At 55.0% G+C, this 20,952-nt stretch overlaps 1 protein-coding gene across 3 annotated transcripts in view; it reads right to left on the reverse strand.

Annotated features, from left to right (window-relative positions):
• The window catches only part of GRM4 (glutamate metabotropic receptor 4), a 117,568-nt gene that overhangs the window by 83,682 nt on the left and 12,934 nt on the right, over positions 1–20,952 (reverse strand). For 2 of the 3 annotated variants that reach the window (XM_007460847.1, XM_007460849.1), the window contains exon 1: positions 19,445–20,123. In XM_007460847.1, coding sequence (XP_007460909.1) covers positions 19,445–19,963 — 519 coding nt within the window. In that variant the 5' untranslated portion in view covers positions 19,964–20,123. Of the gene's footprint in view, positions 1–19,444; positions 20,341–20,952 lie in introns of those variants that run through there. The other variant, XM_007460848.1, reaches the window with a different exon arrangement.

Consider the following 20,952-nt stretch of genomic DNA (forward strand, 5'->3'; position numbering starts at 1 on the left):
TGCTGAACTGGGAGAAAATTAACAAATGAGAAATCAGCTCGAAATTAATCAAAGCTCCCTGTCCATCCCCCCACCTTCCATCTCAATGAAGGTTATTTATCCAATGAGCAATAAAACACAGAATTAAATTAAACAGGCCCTTTCTTTGAGTCCTCTCCCCTAGCCCCAGGGAGGCAGTGTCTCCGGCTCACAGCTCTGTAAGCAGCTCCTGGAGGGCCTCAGCAGATCCACGGCTGCCGACAGCAATAAGAGGGGTTCCCCCAGAAGGAGCCCCACATTGAACGCACTCCCAGTCTGGGTCTCACCGCCAGCTCTCTGCCAAACATATGAGCGGCAGATAACTCAACCACCCTCCCGAGGAGGGACGGAGGGAGGTTCCTGAGGTTGGGCCTGAGCTTACTGGAGGCTGGGGAGTCCCCAGATTCTCTGTGCGGGAAAGAAAGGCTTGGTATGGAAGGCGGGGAGCGTGAGCAGCTCCCCAGATGAGGACACTCTGGGGCCCACAGCAGGTTCCAGCTGGAAACACCCTCCTGGCCCCAACCTCTTGGTGGGAAGGGGCCAGAGGGGGCACAGGGCACAGCGGAAGCCAAAGAAGGACCTCCTGTGAGGACAGGGCTCAGACGTCAGGGGGTCACTGCAGCACCCTCAGGGCAAGGGTGCACCCCACACCCACCACTTCCTTGGGCAGTCTGTCCAGCATGTGCTTCCCTAAATATCTCTTCCCTGCAGCTTTTGAATCCAGGCATATTTCAGCCAGGACCGCCACCTGGAGCCACAGGTTCCTAAATAACTACTCTCAGGACCCCCTTCAACCATTCCCTTCTGTCTGCCCTCTAGCTGTGAAATTTGTAATAATAATGGCCTTCCCTCTGCAGCTTTCACAGACATTCTCCCATTTAAACCTCACATCAACTCAGTGAGGGAGACATTTGCCACGATGCTCACCTTATGGTGACTGAGGCCCAGAGAGGGCCCTGAACAAGGCACATCCAGCAGTGGCTGAGGGTCCCAGCCACAGCGCGTCAGGGACTGGGGACCAGGAGCGTGGGGCAGGGGGGCGGGAAGAACAGGGCTCTGCAGAATTGCCGGGCCTCCTGGAAGCCTCATCAGGGGCTTTCTGCAGAGGAGGGCTGGGGGCTGACTGCCCCCTGGGAGGAGGGGAGAGGGAGGGAGGGTTATTACGCATAAACTCCTCCATGCCTGCCTCTGACACGGCTACACCTTCAGCCCACACAGGGCAGCCAGAGCGCCTTTGACACCATAAATCTGATCCCATCACTTTCTGCTTAAAACCCTCCACAGGCCACTCATGCATCTGGAGTGAACAGCCACACTCTGTCCTAGGACCCAGAGCTCCTGCTGACCCAGCCCTGCCGCCTCGTCTCCTCCTCTCTGAACAGCCTCCTTGTTCTTCAGATGCACCAAGAATGTTCCTGCTTCGGGGCCTTGGCACTGGCTGTACCCCTCACCCACAATACCATCCAGGCACCTGGTTCCCTTCCTCACTTGCCTGGGCCTATATTCAAATGCCCCTTCCCTGACCACCTGGTTTAAAAGAGGTCTTCACCTCCTCCATCACTCTCGAAACCCCCGGCCCTCTGCAATTTTCCTCCACAGCACCTGTCACCTCTTGAATTACTGCTTGTTTACTGCCTTTCTCCCCCTTTAGAAGGTCAGCTCCATGTAGGCAAGGACTGCATGTGTTTTTGTTCCCTGCTCTATTCCTAACCTAGCCTAACACATGACTCACTAATTATTTGACTGCTGAATGAATGAATGAATGAATGACACTATGCTTAAGGCCATCATTCGGGCCACCATAACCTCCGGTCTGAACTGTTCCGTCAGTCTCCTAACCATTCTCTCAGCCTCAGGCCTCGGCCTGCAACCAAACCTCCACTCCACACCCAAAGGAATATTTTAACCCCCAAATCGGACCAAGGCACCATCCTGCAGCATCAAGCCCACACTCTTGGCCTCAGCCCCTAATCCATCCCAACTCCCTCTCCACTGACCCTCTCCCATGCCAGGAGCCCTGCTGCATCCATGCCAGACATACCTGAAATTCCAACCATACCTGTCCTTTCCACAGGAGCACTGTCATGCTTCCCTCTCTGCCTGCAGGACACCTCCTCCAGGCAGCCACCCCATGTATGTCAGAACCAACCTCTCCCTACTCTGAGCCCCCACACACCCTCGCCTGTACCTCCACCACAGCCCTCCCACACCCCCAACTTGAGCTGTGACAAATCATATGCATGTCATACCTCCGCATCCAGGAAGGACCCAGATTTATTCACTGGCAACCCCTCCCATCCCCACCACCTGCTCCGGTATCTTGCACAAACTTGGAGCTCCATACATATTTGCTGAATCCAATGGAACCAGTTCAAACACAGCCCAGGGAGAGTGCCCATTAAGAGGGGCCTTTCCTCCAGGTTGCTGCCATTTCAGGCTGCTCTGAGGACAAATGGACCTTTAAGTGCCACTTAATTGCAGCACACAGGAGCAGCTGGCCCTGCATTCCACTCACCTCTCCTTGGGGGTTGCCTGGGAGGAAACGGATTCGCGGTGGTTGAGAGGTGACCAGGGCCCTGTTAAAATGGCAACGCACCGCCTCTGGTCCAGCCACCAGCCCATAATAGCAGCTCCTGGCCCACCCATCAGCTTGCATGTTGAGCACACGTGTGGCCACCCCCATGGGTGAGAACAGCAGGCACAACACAGCCACCAATGAATTATTTATTCCGTACATTGTTAGCACAGCAGAGAGAGTAACCGTGTCTCCAGGCTTCAATTAAAATATCAAGGCGCCTGCACCGTCTGCCCGGCCACGTGCCCAGCTCCCACCAAAACTGGCAGGATAGCACCTCCTGGGAAGCTATAGCGCCCCCAAGGCCGGCTCTACTGCCCCCCTCCTCTGCTTCCCAACAGCCAAGTCCTGTTTCAGCACCATGGACAGTAGCCTCCAGGGTCCCCTGGAGATCTGCCCCTGAGAAACCCCAGCACACTTTCCAGGGCTCTAAAAGACCATTTAGTAAATCGATGACCTGAAAGAGCCTTTCCAGCTTCCCAAAGCGGCCCTGGGGCAAGCCTTGGTGGGTTCTTAGCCTAACTCCCATTCTCCATCCACTCCCAGCACACCCCTACAATGCTACAGCACATGGCTGGAAGGCAGGAGTTCAAGGCCCTCACCTCAGCTCCTCCCAAGGCTCCTTGACAACTCTAGGCAGGTCACACCACCTCCCTGGGCTCCAGTTTTTTTCACTCGGAAAACGCAAATGACGGTGGCCAGGCTGTGACCTCAGGGATTGTCACAACCAACGGAAAGGGATTTTGACAAGGTACAAATGTTGGCCATGCCAGAAGAGGGCTTTAATTTCATACGGGTGGGTTTCTTCAGCCTTCCCACCCCTATCCCAACCTGGAAAACCCTGATTCTAGGGCACAGGCTCAGAATGAAGAAAAAGCTGACAGATCCTTCAGGAGCTGGCTGGGTCACAAGCTAACTAGGTCACCCACGAGATTTAATTCAACAACCCCCGGACTAGAATATGAGGCCGAGTGAAATCAAAGTGGGCGAGCTGAAAAAGAGCAAGAAATTCCAAACACATGCCGCTGAGAACTGTGGAATGAGCAGAGGCTTCAGGGATAGGCAGTGCTGCAGGCCTCCACTGCTTTCTGGACAAGCCTCAGTTTCCTCACCTGTAGAACAGGGCCAGTGCGACGGACTTCCTAGCCAGTGACTTACATTAGATACCCTGTGTGAAACTCCTGACACAGGGCCAGGCACATAAATTCAACTATTCATTTTATGAAGCACCTCTCAGGTTCCAGGCCCTAGAGATAGAGCAGACAAGAAAAGGGACACAACCGTGCCCTGTAGAGCTGACATCCAAGTGACCAATGCTGTTATCCATCAGGGTGTCAGGAGACGTGGCATTCAAGATGGGCCTTTGAAGCACAGGTGGAATTTGCAAAGCAAAAAAAAAATGTGGCGGGAAGGTATAATCCCTTTAGGGAAATGTTTGACAGTTTCTCCTAAATCTAATCATTCATGCAGCCAAAGAGCCAGCAATCGTATCTACTCATATTTATATATATAATATAAATGAACACTAATGTCCACTAAAAGACATGTACGCAAATGTTCAGAAGAGCTTTATTCCTAAATAGCCAAACACTGAATTCAGCCCAGACGTCCAGCAGCAGCAGAATGGGTAAATGAATGCTGAACTACACAAACAATGACACAGTGGAATAGTGCAGAGCAATGAAAAAGAGCAAATCATCAAAATACCCAACCACATGGGGGAATCTCACAGATAATGTGAGTGAAAGAAGCCACACACAAAAGACTGACTGTATGACTCTGGTTGTATGAAGCTCAAAACCAGACAAAACTAGTCTATGGGGGCTTCCCTGGTGGCGCAGTGGTTGAGAGTCCGCCTGCCGATGCAGGGGACACGGGTTCGTGCCCCAGTCCGGGAAGATCCCACATGCCACGGAGCGGCTGGGCCCGTGAGCCATGGCCGCTGAGCCTGCGCATCCGGAGCCTGTGCTCCGCAACGGGGGAGGCCACAACAGTGAGAGGCCCGAGTACTGCAAAAAAAAAAACAAAAAAACAAAAGAACTAATCTATGCTTTTAGAAATCAGGCTACCAATTAGCCTTGGGGAGGGAGGGATGTGGACTGGGAGGGGCTCAAGAGAATGTTCTAGGGAACTGAAAATGTTCTGTATCTTAATTTGCAAAAGCTCATCAAGTAATGCCCTCGAAATTTGTGTACTTTACCGTGTGTAATTTATACTTCAATTATTTTTTATGTAAAGAAAAGGTAGACAGAGCACTCTTCAGGGGCTGAGGGGACATCAGAAGCAGAGGTTAGCAGATTGGACATTGCAAGGGGTGTGGTCAGGGAATGACCCCGGGGAACTGGACTGGAGCTGGCAGGGGCTGGAGGGAGGGTTGGAGTTGAGGTGCACGAGATGGGTACCAAGGCAAGGCCACCCTGGGAGCCCTGGGGCTCCTGCCTCCTTCTCCCAGACCCCTCCTGCCATGCATCCCTCCTGCCCACAGCAAATGGTGCGAGTGAGGTCATCTCCCCTCCCTGCTGGACTGGCCCCCTGCCCACACCCTCCCTCAGCCACCATGCTGGATTGCAATCCTGGAGCTGAATTTCCTGGGCTTTGGGGGCTTTCCTCCTGAGGAGGAATCAAGTGAAGCCACAGTCCCCCAGCCTCAGGCCGGCAGAGTCCAGCTGGGCACCTCTCCCCACCCCCGTGCTCTATGCCCACGGCATCATGGAGGACATCTGGTTCTGCCTCCTACTCTGCACCTGCCACATCCACCTTTCCACCCACCCCCAAAGGGAGCACCCAGGATAACCTATCCAATTAGGTAGGGCCCTGCCACCTCCTGCTTCCCAGCACCCAGCACCCCAGCCTTCACTGCCACAACTCCTTGTGGAGGGAGAGCCCCCTGGACGTGCACAGACACGGCTGAGGAAGCGGCTCAGAAACCTCACACCCGACCAGCCACCAGTGAGACATGACACGAGCCCACTTGCTCCTCTGGGCAGCTCCTGAGCTGAGGCCCAGGGGCCAGCTTGGCCCTACCTCCCACGATCCACTACACGAGGCTGCACGGGGGCCAAGTCAGAATCAGCCACAGGACCTCCTCTGGGGCCACGGTCCCGGCCACGGGGCCCCACCGAGTCCAGCCGTCACCCTTGCTGGCAAGAGTACAAGAAATTATAAACACACTTGCCTTTTGCCTCAGCACGTGTCTGTAGGAATTCACCCTACAGAGACCTGCGGAGTGGCCAATCACAAAATTACCCATCGCGGCTCTTTGTAAGAGCACAAGATCAGAAACTACTAAGTGTCCGTCCTGAGGAGACAGGAAGCAGGCAGTCCTGGGGGACACACAAAGCCCTTTCGCGCTGACAGAGGTGAACCCCAAGAGCACTGGGAGCTCACCCAGCAGGGGCTGCGGATGTGTGAAAATGGAGGGGGAGAACACACGCCCCCCACGTGCTGGTGAATGTTGCCTGGAGTGTGTGACACGGCAGCCACGCCCAGGCTGAGAGCTCTCTGGAAGGCACGCAGGGAGTGGTGGCTGCCTCCAGGCTGTACTCCAGGGGCTGGGGTACGTCCTCTGGCTCCTTTGAACACCCAGGGGAAGGTCTGATGCACTCACACAATAATGCTGTCACTGAAAAGGAGGCCGTGCCTAGGGTGCTCCAGGTTCCCCCAGCGGCCAGACAAAAGGCTCATTCCGGAGAGAGAAGCATCTTTAAAGGAGACCCTGTCAAGTCCCCAAACACACACACCCTCTCTCCCGCACCACCAACTGAAATGCTTGAGAGAGGGGTCAGGACTCAAGGCCGGGAGACCCCAGCACAGGCGATGGGGGAGCCGCAGTCTGATGTTGGGAGGCGAGAGGAGGGGGTCCTGGTCCAGGCTGAGCGGCCAGGCCCAGGTGGGAATGGGGGCAGGGAAGGCAGGTGAGGGGGCTACTCTCCTTTTATTGAGTTTGTTGTACTTTCCTAATTGATTTTGTCACCAGGATACTTAGGACCATCTTAGAAACCACTTAAGCAATTTAAAATAATCAAAGTACTTAAAAGGCACTTAACGTTTCCTCACACTTCAGGCTTCCCATAAACCCCTTCTAGCTTCGACCCCAGGCCATCCTGCTGTCTAGAGCGACCCCTGTGGGGAAGGCGGCCGCCTGGTCAGGCCCAGCTCCTGCAGCCCCAGGCAGGTGGGAGAGCCAGGCCCCCACAAGCATACCAGGCTCACTCTCTCTCTCCCTCTCTCTCTCTCTCACACCACCAGGCCATTGGACGCAGATCCCTCTGCCTGGAATGCCCTCCCCTGCCCACCAGCACGCCCCTCGACCTAGCTAATTGTGTCCTGGCTGGTGAGCCTCAGCTAGTTGTCCTCTTACAGGAAGCCTTCCCTGATACCTCACCCCCAGGTGGGTTAGAGGCCCCCCTCACCCACCCCCAGGGCACCTTGTCCACCCCCATTAGAGCACTCATGTCACTGTCATTGAATTACTGCCCCGTTCAACTCCGAAGCTCAGGATCCTTGGCCCAGACTAGGATTTAGGTTTCTAAAGCATGGCACAGTCTGCACAAAGCAGGGGGCCCTGATGTTTGTTAAGCAAAATAATGAATCCAAGCATGACTTCAAAGATGGCGTCAAAGAGGACATCCCTCCTCTGAATGAAGCCAGAGCCCAGCCAGGCTGCGGCCACCCTGGAGACACCACAGGCTATACCCTGTGTAAACGCCAGCCCTGAGTGAGTCTTCACCATCATTGTCGTCCCCACTTTATAGATTAGGGTATCCTAGCTCAGAGAGATCTAGCAACTGGTCCAAAGCCACACAGCAAGTCTGTGGCAGAGCCAGGAGGGGCACCTCCAAATGCAGGTCCAAGAAGCTCCTGGGGACTTGATGAAATAAGACTCCACACCATGACTGCCTCCTTAGCAGAGCTGGCTTAGGCCCGGGCACCCCGGGAACACCTGTGTTAACAAGCCCCTGGGGATCCCAGTGGTGAGGCAGGTTTGGAAACCAGTGCCCTGGCACAGAATGTGGGGAGCAACATGGCAGCCTCTGGGAGAGTTCAGGAAGTTTATTCCCCACGAGTCTGCAATTCCGCTCCTGGGTGTGACCCAGGAGAAACTCTCCAAGAGCACAAGGAGACGCTGGCAAGGATGGTTACACAGAAAGATCTTCAGGGAACCTGTCTAGGTGACCACACAGAACGGACAGTCATCACACTGGGCACTGTTGCAGTGGAGAGCTACCCGGAAAAGGAAAGGAACAAAGAAAACCACAGAGCAATGTGACATTGAGCACCCGCAGAACACACACAGTGTGATCCTGTGTCTATCACGCATACAACAGGCAGAACAGAACTAAGTATTATTTATGGAGAGATATATGTATATATATTTCTTTTTTTTTTTTTCAAGTGCACAGGAATTAAAGGAATTAAAAACAACCCATACAGGACAGTGCTGGGGCTGTCTCTGTGGGGGTAAGAAAAGGAGTGGGATGAGGATACGCAAGCAGGGGCCTCTGATTATATTTGCAATGTTTTCTTTTTTAAAAAGAAAACAAGTTTTGACACAATTAGAGTAAAAATATCAATATTTGACCAAGCCAGGGGGTGGTTACAAGGGCAGTTCATTATATTATTCTCTATAATTTTCCATGTGCTTGAAAGAGTGCATTATTAAAATATATGATGCCTGGTGAACAAGAGAAACCCCTTCCTGTCAGACCCACATGGGAGATGCCATTCATCTTTAGTAAAATAAAAGGCTCTTTGTGAGAGCTGGGTATACCCCACTTCCCTGCACCCCACTTTCCGTAGGTCTCCTCTCTGAACTGAGCTGACGGTGGAAGCCACGCCCTTCACAGCCCCACCCCCCCAGGCCTAAACTTCAAATGTCTCCCACCTGGAATTCACTCCTAAGGGTTAAGCTTTGCCCTCTTCCTGCCCCTCTGGGGTGGGGGCCACATTGGATTCCCTAGCAGCTTCCAGAACCTGAGCCTGGAAGCGGGGAGGCTGCTCGGCCTGGGAGGAAGCTGCACTGAACACAGACGCGCCCTGCCGCCTGCAGCCCTGACAGAGGTTAATGCAGCCCTGTCCTCTCCTCTAAACCACAGCCCCAGGGGGATGGAGAATGAGGTAAGAGCTGCCTCTCTTTGCTCTGCAGCCCTAAAAGGAGACATGGAGGACCATCAGGGCCCCTCTCCACTCTGCCCAGGGCCGGGGTGGGACCCAGGGGGCTCCCGCCCTCCAGACAGTTCAGCTGTGATGAGTTTAAAATTTCCCTGGGCCCCGGGCCTCACTGTCCCTGCGCTGGGCCAGGGCTGAGCAGAGCACAGGCCTCCTGGTCACCCTGGGGCACCTCTCAGCAGACCCCAGGGTGAAAGGGAGGCCTGGGGAGGACGGAGGTCCAGGAATGAGGGATGAAAGGAGTGGGCGGGGAGAGCAGCGCATGAACACAGGGCGCCACATCTACTGTCCTTGAGCACCTCTGGGCACGAGGCCCTGTACTGGCCACTCTACATCATCCCATTTAACCCTCACAACCACCCTCTCCGTTTCACAGACCAGAAACTGGGCTCAGAGAGGTTACGTGACCTGCCCAAGGTCACAGAGCAGTACGCTGCAGAGCCGGGATTTTCCCTTTTATGAAGCAGGTCCACACCCCTGTGCCTGGCCTGGTCTCCCCACAGCCCTGGGAAGGACACAGAGCCAGCCCTTGTCACCCCACGGGCGAGCAAAGTGGAGCCCAGAGCAGCATCAAGGTGTGCCCGCGGCCAGGCCATACCTCCAAGGAAATTTCTGGAGCTCTGTGGGAGGCAGCCTGAGTCAGGAGTGGGGGCCTGGGTGGGTTGGGCGCCCACTAGGAAGTGCTCAGCACTGAGATGCTGACGACCGTAATCCAGGTGTGAGGCAGGTGGGTGTCCAGAGTGCGCACGAGGCTGGGGGGTGCCCGGCCAGTAGCAGGTGGGCTTGGCAGCCACTTTACGTCCTACCTGAACCACGGGGCCCCGGGATGAGGCTGCCCCAGGTCACCCGGGGAGAGACCCAGACAGAGCCAGAGAGAGTCCAAAAGGGACCAGGAGGAAGAGAGAGATGGGGGAGGCCAGGAGAGGTAAACAGAAAGCTGTAGAGCGAGACAGAATGAGTCAGAGGGCTGGGGACACATGTACAAAGAAAGAGGGCCTCAGACTAAGGGTGTCCCTGCTCCCCTCCCCCGACAGAGCTTCCGGCCAGGACTCTCCACAGCAGCCCCAGCACCAGCACCAGGAGGCGAGGCCTGGGCCTGCATCTCATCACCTCGCCCCAGCCCAGGCCCCCTGAGCAGGTGGCAAGTGAAAAGGTCAATTGGAATATAAAGCAGAATTTTCCTTCTTTTCATTTCCAACATGTCTTGGTCATAAAAATGCTAGTTTAGTAATTCAGGGGAAACCGAAAAGTACACAGTTCAAACCGGGCTTGGCAGCGGGGAGTAAAGTGGGCTTAGCCCTGCGGCCTGTGAGCCCCACCCATGCGGCAGGCACAGCTCCCTCGTCCAACTCCTGGTCCCAAGGATGGCAGGCTCCCTGATTTGTCTTTCTGTCTGTATCCAGGCCGGGCACCAAGAGAGGTCCAACCCAGTCCTGCCCTCAATGTGCTCATGAACTTTGGGGAGACCCAAGAATGCCACACGAGAAACCCCATGTACCCCAGGATTTCAGACCTTGGAGGGTCAGGAAAGTCTTGGATGTTGAGTCAGGGCTTGGGGGAGGAGCCCGACTCTGCCCGTCAGGCATCAAGGAGGACATTCCAGGAGAAGGGCTTGGCCCAGGCAAAGGCAGGGAGGCAGGCTTTGGATAGCACGGCCCACGATCAAGGAAGGCCACGGGTGGTCAGCCTAAACCCTGAGGAGTAAGCTTGTCACTCCTTCTGCAGGAAAGGCTCCAGGTAAAGGACCGGGGTCAGAGCCCACCTAATCCAATGCCCTCGGCTCATAGAGAGGGCAGCCAACCCACCCAAGGTCACACAGTGAGTCAGCAGCAGAGCCAGGCCCAGAGCGCAGGTCCCTAAGCTATGGGAGACTTCTGGTAAGGGGACCCTCAGCCCTCCCCAAGGGGGGAGCCGGAGATCACCCTACCATCCCCCCACACCTAACTGGGAGGGTCGGAAGGACCCCAGGACCGTCACACAGGGGGACTCGGGTACACTCACCAGAGTTATTCCTCTGCCCAAAGCCAGCGACCTGCCCCTCCACCCCACAGAGCCCCCCCACCCTTCATGGCCCAGACCACATGCCTCCTCGAAGGCCCCTTGGATACTCTGTCAGCAAGAGATGAGGACAAATATTATTGACCCTACTGTGCACCCAGACTGCCACCCGCTTCCCATTCTTATCATTCTGCATCCACACCCTGAAAGGTGCATGTGATTCTGCCCATTTTATAGATGAGATGGTGAGGTCCAGAGAGGCCCAGTGATCTGGGGCCAGGATCTGAGTGACCTACTGTGTGGCTGCCTCCAAGGCCATTGCTCTGGGCTGCCCCCCGCCATGGCCAGGCACTGCCCTGAGCTCTTTCTGTGTAATCCTCATGTAATCCTCACAAGGCCCTGTGAGGTGGGGGCTACAAGGGTCCCCAGTTTTACAGACAAGGAAACTGAGGCACAGAGAGGGGCCTCCCAGGTAATAAATGGCAGAGCAGGGGTACAAACCAGGCCATCTGGCCCAGGGCCCATGCTTTGACCACTGAAAGCTACTGTCCCTCAGGGTTCCCGTCTGCCTCCCTCCTGTCTCCAGCTCTGTTCATCCTCAGGTCAGGGAGCGGGGAGCAGGGAAATGAAGGGGGAGGAGTTAGAAGAGGTACAGGGGGCTTGGGAGGGGGAGGCCAGAGGCCAGCACGGGGAGAGCCAGGAGAAAGAACTAGCCTCTCACATGGGCTCTACCCTTACATCTCCTCCCCATCACCTCTGTGGCTTCACAAAGACTGGTCAAGAACCACCTAACTATTTTACAGGTGAGGAAACTGAAGGCCAGAGAGGCCCAGCGACTTGCCCAAGGTCACCAGAATCCTGGTAACCCTCCTCCCCCAATACCCTTTGCAGCTAGAAGGAGCAGATGTGGGTTTTGGAGCCCCCTTGGTCCTCCTCCCCCTGGCCCCAGGGCTGTCTGGGTCCTCCCTCTTGAGCTCCTGGGTCAAGTCATCAACCAAGCACAGTCCTGCCCCAGGGCCTTTGCACTTGCTCTTCCCTCTACCTGGAAAACTCTTCCTCCAGATATTCGTAGGGTGACCTCCTTCACTCGACTCAAGTTTATGCACAAATGTCCCCCTTCAAAAAGTCCACCTCCAACCATCCTGTCTAAGTTGGCACCCCCACCCACCATGGCTTTCTAGCCACCTCCTTGCTTTGTCCTACAAGGATGTGCTCTCCCGTGACAATTACAGGTTTATGTGTTTTACCTGTTCACTGCCTGCCTTCCCTTCAAACGTGGAAGCCCACGAGGGCCAGGCCTCCATCTGCTTTGTTGCCTGCTTTGTAAAGTTGCTTAGCGTGGCGGTTCTCCACCTGGGGTTGCACGTGAGTATCACCTGGGGAGCCCAGGCCCCATCTCACATCAATTAAATCCAAAATCCCGGGGTGGGGCTCGGATACCCAGGAATTTTAAACTCCCCAGCTGATTCCAATGTGTAGCCAGTTGGAGGCCACGGCTCTAGCAGAGAGAGGCCCGGAGGAGATGTTCAATACACACTTGGTGAGTGAATGAATGAATGGATTCTTACAGATGGGCCAACCAAGGTCCAGGTGGGGGACAGCGAGCCAGAAACCGGCAGTCATGACCTTGAGCTTCCCCAGGCTCAGCCCCACCTCGGCCCCTCCACAATGTCACACACCTCGCCCAGGGGCCCTGTCAGCCCTACCCAGGCTCCAGGAGCCCACCAGGCCTCCCACCAGGGCACCTCCAGGAAGTCTACCCAGAGGCCCCCCCAAAGGCCTCCACTCTCTCCTTTTCATTCCCCGTAATGAGCCTGTTTGCCAGTCCAGTGATCAGAGCTGAAACCCTCTTGCTTCCACTCCCAAACTCGAAGGTACACATCAGAGGAAGTGGGCTTGAGAGGGCTGCGGGGTGGGCGGGGGCACTCGCTGGAGAAGCCAGATGGGACAGGAATACTGGGACACCAAGGAGGACTCAGAGCACCCATCCAGCGGCCAGCTGAGCCTCCCAGCAGTTGTGCAAATACAGACCCAGCCCCAGGGCTCCTCACCACTGGAGGCCCAGGAATCCAATGCTCCCCAGGTGACTATGATGAGCTGCCAGGCTTGAGAACCACCAGGCAATGCAACCTGTACCCCAGTGCCCCACCCACAGGGAGGGACTTGCCGGGAGCACAGAGAGAATTGGCAACTCAGTGGTCAGGGCTGTTCCCCTCCCCTCACCTCCCTCCCCACTCTGTTTAGATGCTGGCCTGACCCTGGGTCTTGAGGCCCCCTCCCCAGACTCCCACCACAAAGGGACACCTAGGGTTTGGGGGAAAGAGAAATGCTGTAAAAGCAGAGGGAGGGCTGCGTGGTCCTCACCTCAGGAGAACAGGCCCTGACAGTCACCCTCAGCAAGACCACTTCCTACACCTTCTCCGCTCCTCCCCGACCCCCTCTCACACCTTAATGTCTATCTAACCTGTTCTCGTAACACCGGCAACCCCTAAGCACCCACTAAAGGCTTTGCATACTTTATCGCTGCTGCCAAATGAGTATCATCACACTCCTTCTTACAGATACAGAAACTGAGACTCAGAAAGGCCACACAGTGAGTATTGCGCCAGATCTCACCCAAGACTATCTGATGACCAAGAGAAAGGAGAGCAGAGTGGTGAAAAGGGTAGATTCAGGGTCAAACAGCCTGGGTTCATATCCCAGCTCCACCACCTACTAGCTGTGTGACCTTGAGGAATTTGCTTAGCTTCTCTGAACCTCAGTTCTCCGTCTGTAAAATGGGGATAACCACTGTACACCTACCCCTGGGGGTTGTTGTGAGGACTGGGGCGGACCCTGACACAGGATACATGCCATGTAAATGCTGTGATTATTTTACCCCAACGACCTCTTCAGGAGGGTCCCTAATTCACCCCCGAACATTTACTGAGTGAGCCTTCTTGGGACAAATCTCTAATAACAGCCAATAGTGGGACATGGGGATACCCTTTAATGGGGAACAAAGCATTAAGCGAAAAGAATTCCGTAAGTCAGCAAGGGGCTGGAGGTATTTGGGAGGAGGAAACAGGTGGCCCGGGGGTCACCAAAGTGGTGGGCACTCGTGGCCAGTGGCTGGACCCCATGGTAGAGTGAGCTTACCTACACTTATCCCCACAGCCAGGAGCTCATGCAGGCTCTGCAGACGGGGGCCACCCTGCTGTCATCGTAGAGTTTGGGGAGACATGGGGGCTGCAAATGGCTCACTCTCCATGAGTCCCTTCAGCCATGATTTCCTGAGGGCCCCCCATGGACCTGGCATCTGTTGGGGTCCTATAGGCGCAACTTAGAGGCCAGCAGGGGTCAGCTGACGGTCTCTGTCTCATCTACTTAATTCCAAGGGCATAGCTCAAGAGCAGTGCTAGACGATATGTAAATGAACAGGCATGGCTGCGCTCCCATAAAACTTTACAGACACTGAAATTTGAATTTCATATAATTTTGCTGTGTCATGACATATCGCTTTTAATTTTTTTTCAACCATTTAAAACACGAAGACCATTCTTCGCTCATGGGCCGTACAAAAACAGGCAGCAGCCCAGAGGGGAAGCCAAGAGAAACAAGAAAACAAAGAAAGAAATACAGACATGACTACAAACTGTGGTGAGGGTCATGAAGGGGAACATAGGAAAATAATATAGAATAACTAGGGGATGGAGGGTGCTTCTCTGGAGAGAGTTCACTTAAACTTTACGTTGAATGAGAAGGATGCAGCCTCAAGGAGTAGGAGGAGAACATTCCGAAAGAGACGGGACAGCAGGTACAAAGGCCCTGTGGTGGGCAAACAGCCCAGTGTCTTCAAGGAACATAAAGAAAACAGTAGGACTGGCATGGAGTGCACCCAGGAGAGGCAAAACGATGTGGTCAGAGCACCAGGTAGCACAGGGCCTGTCAGACTGGCAAGCATCTTGGAAGTTTGCGTTTTAATCTAAGAGCAATGGAAAGTCAGGAACAAGTTTTAAGCAGGGTGGGGAGCAGGTTGGATTTGGCTTTTAGCAACATCGCTCTGTTAGCTGAGCAAAGGTTGGGCTGTGGAAAGGCCTGTCTGGAAGCAGGGAGAGGAGAGAGGTTTCTGCCGGATCCGGGTGAGAGCGCACAAGGTGGGGCTTGAGGAGACTCCAGCACGAGGACGTGTCCTAAAGGAGAGCCTGCAGGATTTGCAGATGGTAGAAAGGCAGAGGTCAAAAATGCCACCAAGTTTCTTGGCCTGGGCGCTGCAAGGACAGAGCTGTCTTCAAGGAAGACAGGCAGGCTGTGGGAGAGTGGGTGGACCCTCTTGAAAGTTCCTCCTGGTTGTGCAGTGAAAACACTTTCAAGACAGGAAAGCCACATCCTCAACCGAACATGGGGTATCAGCTGAGCCACAGAGGTTCCCCAGGAGCCCTGGGCCTGGCACTGAGGGGCAGACAAGCCAAGCACCTGGCAGGCAGCTTTCTCTACAAAGCACCACAAACCCTTACAGCACTCACAGCACAGCGAGGGACAAGCCCCTCACAGGCCAGGCTGACGTGGCACAGAGAGCCAATGTCGCCCACCAGTGTCCCTGGCCCGGCCTCTCCTAGGAAGCTGGGCACCTGCCCTCCACCTGCTGGCTGGCATCCCCTCTCCCACCTGCCCCTTCCTGCCCTCCCTCCACTCCACCCCAGTCTTAGTGCTCAAACCCCACCACTGTGGTGACAGCCAGAAAACCCTCATTACCTGCAAGTTAAGTTGGCCACTCAGTCTCCACACCACAGGGAGACACCTGAGGCCCAGCAGATGGTCGGTCCTCTCCAGGATCAGCCTCAAAGGTCACCATCTGTCCCTGCCCACCCGGTCCAGCCTCTTCCACATCAACGGAGTCTCTCATGCTGACTTAAGGCCCAGCTACAAGCTGTGCAATGACATTTCCTGCAGGCTGACTGTGTGCCAGGCACCAGGCTAGGCCTTTTCTGGACATTAACCCTTAATTTCCACATCAGGCCTAGGAGACCACTATCATCCCCATTTTACAAAGGAGGAAACCGACGCACAAACAGGCTAAACAATTTGCCAAGGTGGCGAAAGCTGTCTGGCTCCAGTCTCCAGATTCTTAACCACCCTGCTCGGCCATATTCCCATCTTCAAGCCTCAGTTTTTGTTGTTGTTGTTGTTTTTCTTCACTGCAAAATTAATGAGGGACTCAATGCAATGATTTCTGGATCCTTCTGAGCTCTTACAGGTCAAGGATTGGAAAACTGTTTCCTTCCAGGGCACTCACTATGTTCTTTTTCCCCCCAACAATAACTGCTCTCAGGAAAAGATCTTACTGGCTCTTTCATACTATGGTGTAAGTGACTGGTATGGTGAGTAGATATGGTGGATACGGTGAGGTAACTCTGGTGGCACAGCGATTCAAACCCAGATCTGACTGGCTTCAGAACCTGGGCTGTCCCCACGACATAGCATTGTAGAGGCCACATTCTCTGCGTTAGGCTCTCCTCTGAAAAGTATTCTTTACCCCCATCAATATTCCCTTAACTAGGACAATGGAGCCAAAATGAAGATGAAGGAGTGGGTGGGAACAGGGGAGTAAAGGATATAAGCTGTCAGACCCACAACTTCCCAAAGTCAGGGCTTCTGATCCCTAATGAAGGCCTGGGTTTGAGGCCCACTTCCAACCCAGTTGCTTTGGACAGGCAGTCTGGAAGAGTCAGTTCTGGGAGCTGGGACCTGACTCCCAGCCCTGGCCCGTCCCTTAATCAGGGCTCAGTTTCCACAACTGTACGACAGGAAGTCGGCCCCTCCCAGCTCTGGCAGGTGTGAGTTTTGCTCATACCCTGGCCTTGACGGAACGCCATCAGCATTCTCCAGGCAGGAAATTACCCCACGTGCCCCCAAACCCAGAGCTCCTCTCTAAGCTTTGCACAGGAAATCCACCTCACGGAGGAAAGAGAGCTGTAATCACAGCCTCTGGGGGAAGTTCCCAGCAGACCCCTCTAATAGCCTTGGCAGGGAGCAGGGCTGGGGAGCAGCGATGCCCTTTGAAACAGACACCTGACACCGCAGCTCCCCTGGCCCCCAAGATGCCCCTCCCTCATCCTTCCCTGCCTGAAGCTCTGCACCTGACCGCCCTCCTCAAAGTTCAATCTTTTTGTCTCTGTAAATGGCTTTTCAGTTTCTGGCCCAGCCTCTCATTTCTACCAGTTTAATTATTGAGGAGCCCTCTTGTCGCCAGCCTGGAACATTAACGCTCTTAAAAGGGACCCAGGGACTTCAGACCATAGCCAGCTGTCTCCTTCTGGCTCTCTCCCCATCTCCCCCACCGCCCGTCCCCTTTCCTTTCCCAACAGGCCCCTTCCGTCCCCCTTCCTTCTCCCCTCCCTAGGCCTCTACCTCCCAGTCCCATCTTGCTCTCTGTGTAGCACAAAACCCAGGCCACGCCACATTCATATGTGACCAGATGGGCAGCGGAAGAGCCCTCGGCTGGTGAGGCCCTTTGGCCCCAGACCCCCTCACCCCACCAGCGACCTTCCCCATCCTGGGAGAGGTCAGCACAGCAGTCAAAGCCCACTGCTGTGTGGGGCTTCCAAGAACCCGCTTCAAGGCCTAATGCTGACAGCGACCTTTCTTAGAGCCTTGGCCATGTGTCTGGTGACACCTCTCAGCTCCTTTGATCTTTTCCACCTCCCTATAAAGTGCGTACTGGTTCCGCTCTGGGACATGGTGGGGAAGGACCCTTACCAATGTCATCGCCCCAAGGGCCCAATCATGTTGTTTTATCATCTTTATAAAACACTTTTTAAAACACCCAGACTCACCAAGGTGTTTAATACAAAGCTCAGACAAGGACACTGCAGCAGCCCCACCTGTAGTCTGGTCTTCTCAAAGGCTGGGGGACTGTGCCCCACTCAGATAGGATGACAGCTGCTGAGGCAGGTCGCCTCACCTCCCAAGCCCCAGGGAAGGCAGGCTGAATTGATGACACAGCTCACCGAAGCCATCACTAGGCCCTGGGACCACAGAGCCTTGCTCCCCCTCCCCTCTGGGTCTCTACTCCTCACTGCAGAATTGGGCAGGTGGAGGGACTGGACCAGTTTCCCATTCCCCAACCATCCCACCAACGAATGTCCACAAGCAACACTGCTCCCCAAGGGTTGTTCAAATTGCCCGCTACAAAGGCAGAGTCTCCAGCTTCAGCGTGATTTTGCATCCTTCAGAATGCATTCATTTGTTTTTAAATTAAAATAATGTTTTCATCTGGATCATCAAGCAAAACCAACACTACAAGAAGAAGTCCCCAAGGCAAGGATGCACAGCACACGTGGCCCAGACCAGCCTATGGCAAAGTTCCAACCCCGCCCCTGCTGTGACAGGACAACTCCAACCACCTTTCTTTCCCACCTACCCCCGCCGCCAACACAGAGACGTTCGCACCGTTCATCCACACTTCTACCCCGGCCCCCAGAAATGCCCCCCAAGTACTGATGCATCATGGGATTGGCCAAACATGTTCCAGAAAGGGCCCAGGAGAGACGGCTCCAGCCTCAGCGCTTCCCATCCTGCATGAGGCCAAACAGCCTCTCTCTGTCCACTCCCTAACTCTGGAGCCTTTGAGGAGACAAGGGGCCAATTCCAGAGGCCAAGAATCTAACACCAGAGTTAAGAAGGGACCCAGAGGCTCCATTTGTGCCACCCTTCCTCCTCCCTCACTCTCTTCTCTCTCCCTCTCTCTCTGTCTCTCTCTGTCTCTCTCTGTCTCTCTCTCTCCACACACACACACACACACACACACACACACGCACGCACGCACGCACACACAGCAAACGAGGAGGCTCCCAGAGAGAAGCAGGCACATAATTATTGGTAAAATGCTTGTAATGTTTTTCTCTCTACCCAGTAGCTTTCAGTAGTTTTAGCAGCTTAGCGAAGCACTTGGCTCCAATTGAATTGCAAATCAGCAGCTCCTGCCCCAGGAAGAGAGGAAGGGAGGCGGCAAAGAGGGGGCAGGGAGGGATTCCAGAAGGAAAGGGAGAAAGGTGTGCAAGGAAGGGGGGCAGAAGGAAGGTAATGAGCCAGGGAAGCTCAGTTCAGGGCCAAGGGCACCAGAAACAGGGACTGCCGCTCCTCCAGGCCTTTTCCCGCCCTCATCTCCGTTCGCTGCGGGCTCGGTAGCCAACACCTCATCCAAAAAATCAGGACACATCTTCTAACTATAATCCTGAGGTGGAGCGAGAGGGCCACGCGGGGCTTTCTCAGCCACCCAGGAGAAAAACAGATCTTTCTTGGCAATTGCAATTATTGAAAAACAATGTCAAAACAAAAGTCTTGCTTTTTCTCCCTGGCAATCTCCAACATTCACATTCCCATTCTATGTTTATCTTTTAACCTGTCTACCTTTCTATCTACCTAAATTTCTATTCGTCCATCTGTCTGTCTGCCCATCTCCTCCTCCCTTCTGTTGTTCGCCAGTACTTTCCCCTCCCGGTTCAGAATTCCCCGCAGAGGAGCGGAGTCGATCAAGGAGCTGCCTGCAGCAGGTGCTGTTTCAGCACCACGGTCAGCACCACGGAGCTGGGTCCCTCCTCACCACAGGCCAGCCCCAAATTCTCAGATATTGCTCGGGGAGCTGGGAAACACACTCTCTCCCTCGGATTCAGGAGAAGAGAAAGGAGCCGGGCAGGCACTAACCTTGAAGAGACGAAGGATGTTGGCCACCATGATGGAGACCGAACTCCCCGAAGCACCGATGACACCCACCACGCGCTCAGGTTTAGTGACGATGGGCGGGCCGCCGCTGCCACAGCGGACCTCCGTGCCATCCTTCTCAATGAGCGCCTGCACAAAGGTCAGCGACTGCTCCAGGGCATGGGTGTCCCTGGAGCAGGTGTCCAGTATGCGGGCGCCCAATGTGATGTTGGGCAGCAGGTCTGGGTCATTGTTAATGCGATCTAGAGCAAAGAGCATGGCCTCCAGCCGGTGGATGCCCTTTTCCTTCTTGAGTTCTCCGCAGGCCTTGCCCTCTGAGCCCCGGCCGTGCACCGGGAACAGGCCTCCCAGAGTGATGTCACCATCTATGCGGATGGAATTCATTTGAGGGTGGCCTTTGGGCTTCCCCAGGGAGGAAGGCACCCAGGGCCCAGACAGGCTGAGGAGCAGGCAGAGGAGCAGCCGGGCCCACCACCAGCCCCAGCCCCTCTTCCCAGGCATCTCGGAAATCCCTAGAGACCCATGAATGGCAGGCCTCCCTCCTAGCCGTGTGGGCCCCTGGCCCACAGCCTGGGGGAGCAGGGGCAGAGCAGCCCCCACAAGTCTCTCCAGTGCAGCTTCAGCAGCAGGGCGGCTGATGGCAGCCAACAGGCTGAACCATGCTGGTGTTCCTCGCCCCGCAGGCAACGCTCAGTTACGGGCACAGGCCATGCTCCCAGACGGCAGGGAGTGCCTGGGGTGCAGCAAAGCTCTGGGCTTGGTCCCCACGTCCTGCAGGCCTGTTCTTGGTGGATGACTGTGGAAGGAGCAGAGTGCTCCTAGCTTGGCAGATCTTGGCATCAAGGGGAAAACAGCTCCAATGCTCTCCTCTTACCAACCTTAAAGAGAGAGAGAGAGAGAGAGAGAGAATCAAAGAGAAGCCCAAAGAAGACATTAGCAATTCGGATCTCTCATCAGGAGCCTGAGAGCAGGAGATGCTGGAGGTTATAGCCAAAGACTCCACAAATCTCCTGAGCTTGGTTTCCTCCCAGCTGCTGCTCAACTTTGGTCCAAATGGGAGAATTTGAGGCAGAAATTGGGTGGTGTTTGAAGGCCTGTGCCCACTACCATCAGACCCGAGGCCTCAGAGAGCTCTCTCCCCAGGCAACAGCCTGGGAGGCTTGGGCAGAAGAGAGGCCCCTCTCAACACTCACCCACAGGAAGGAGCAGGCAGAAACCGGTCCCACAGGGCACAGCTCATTTCAGAGATGAGGAAACCAAGGCCCAGAGCAGGAGAGCACCTGAGCCGAGTCACAAAGGGAGCAAGCAGCAGAACGCTGCCTGGAACCCAGCTTTCTGGCTCCCAGCTCTGGAACCAGACACACTTGGTCTCCTTGATGACTCAGAGACAAGGAAAGCCAACAAGGCCCCAGGAGAAGTCTGGCTGAGAGCTGCTCAGCCTGAAGGCCAGGGAGAAGCTGGGGCTGCCGGGGTTTGGGGTTCTCCTGCTG

Source organism: Lipotes vexillifer, unplaced genomic scaffold (assembly GCF_000442215.2).
Source record: "Lipotes vexillifer unplaced genomic scaffold, Lipotes_vexillifer_v1.1 scaffold921, whole genome shotgun sequence".
NCBI lineage: Eukaryota > Metazoa > Chordata > Mammalia > Artiodactyla > Lipotidae > Lipotes > Lipotes vexillifer.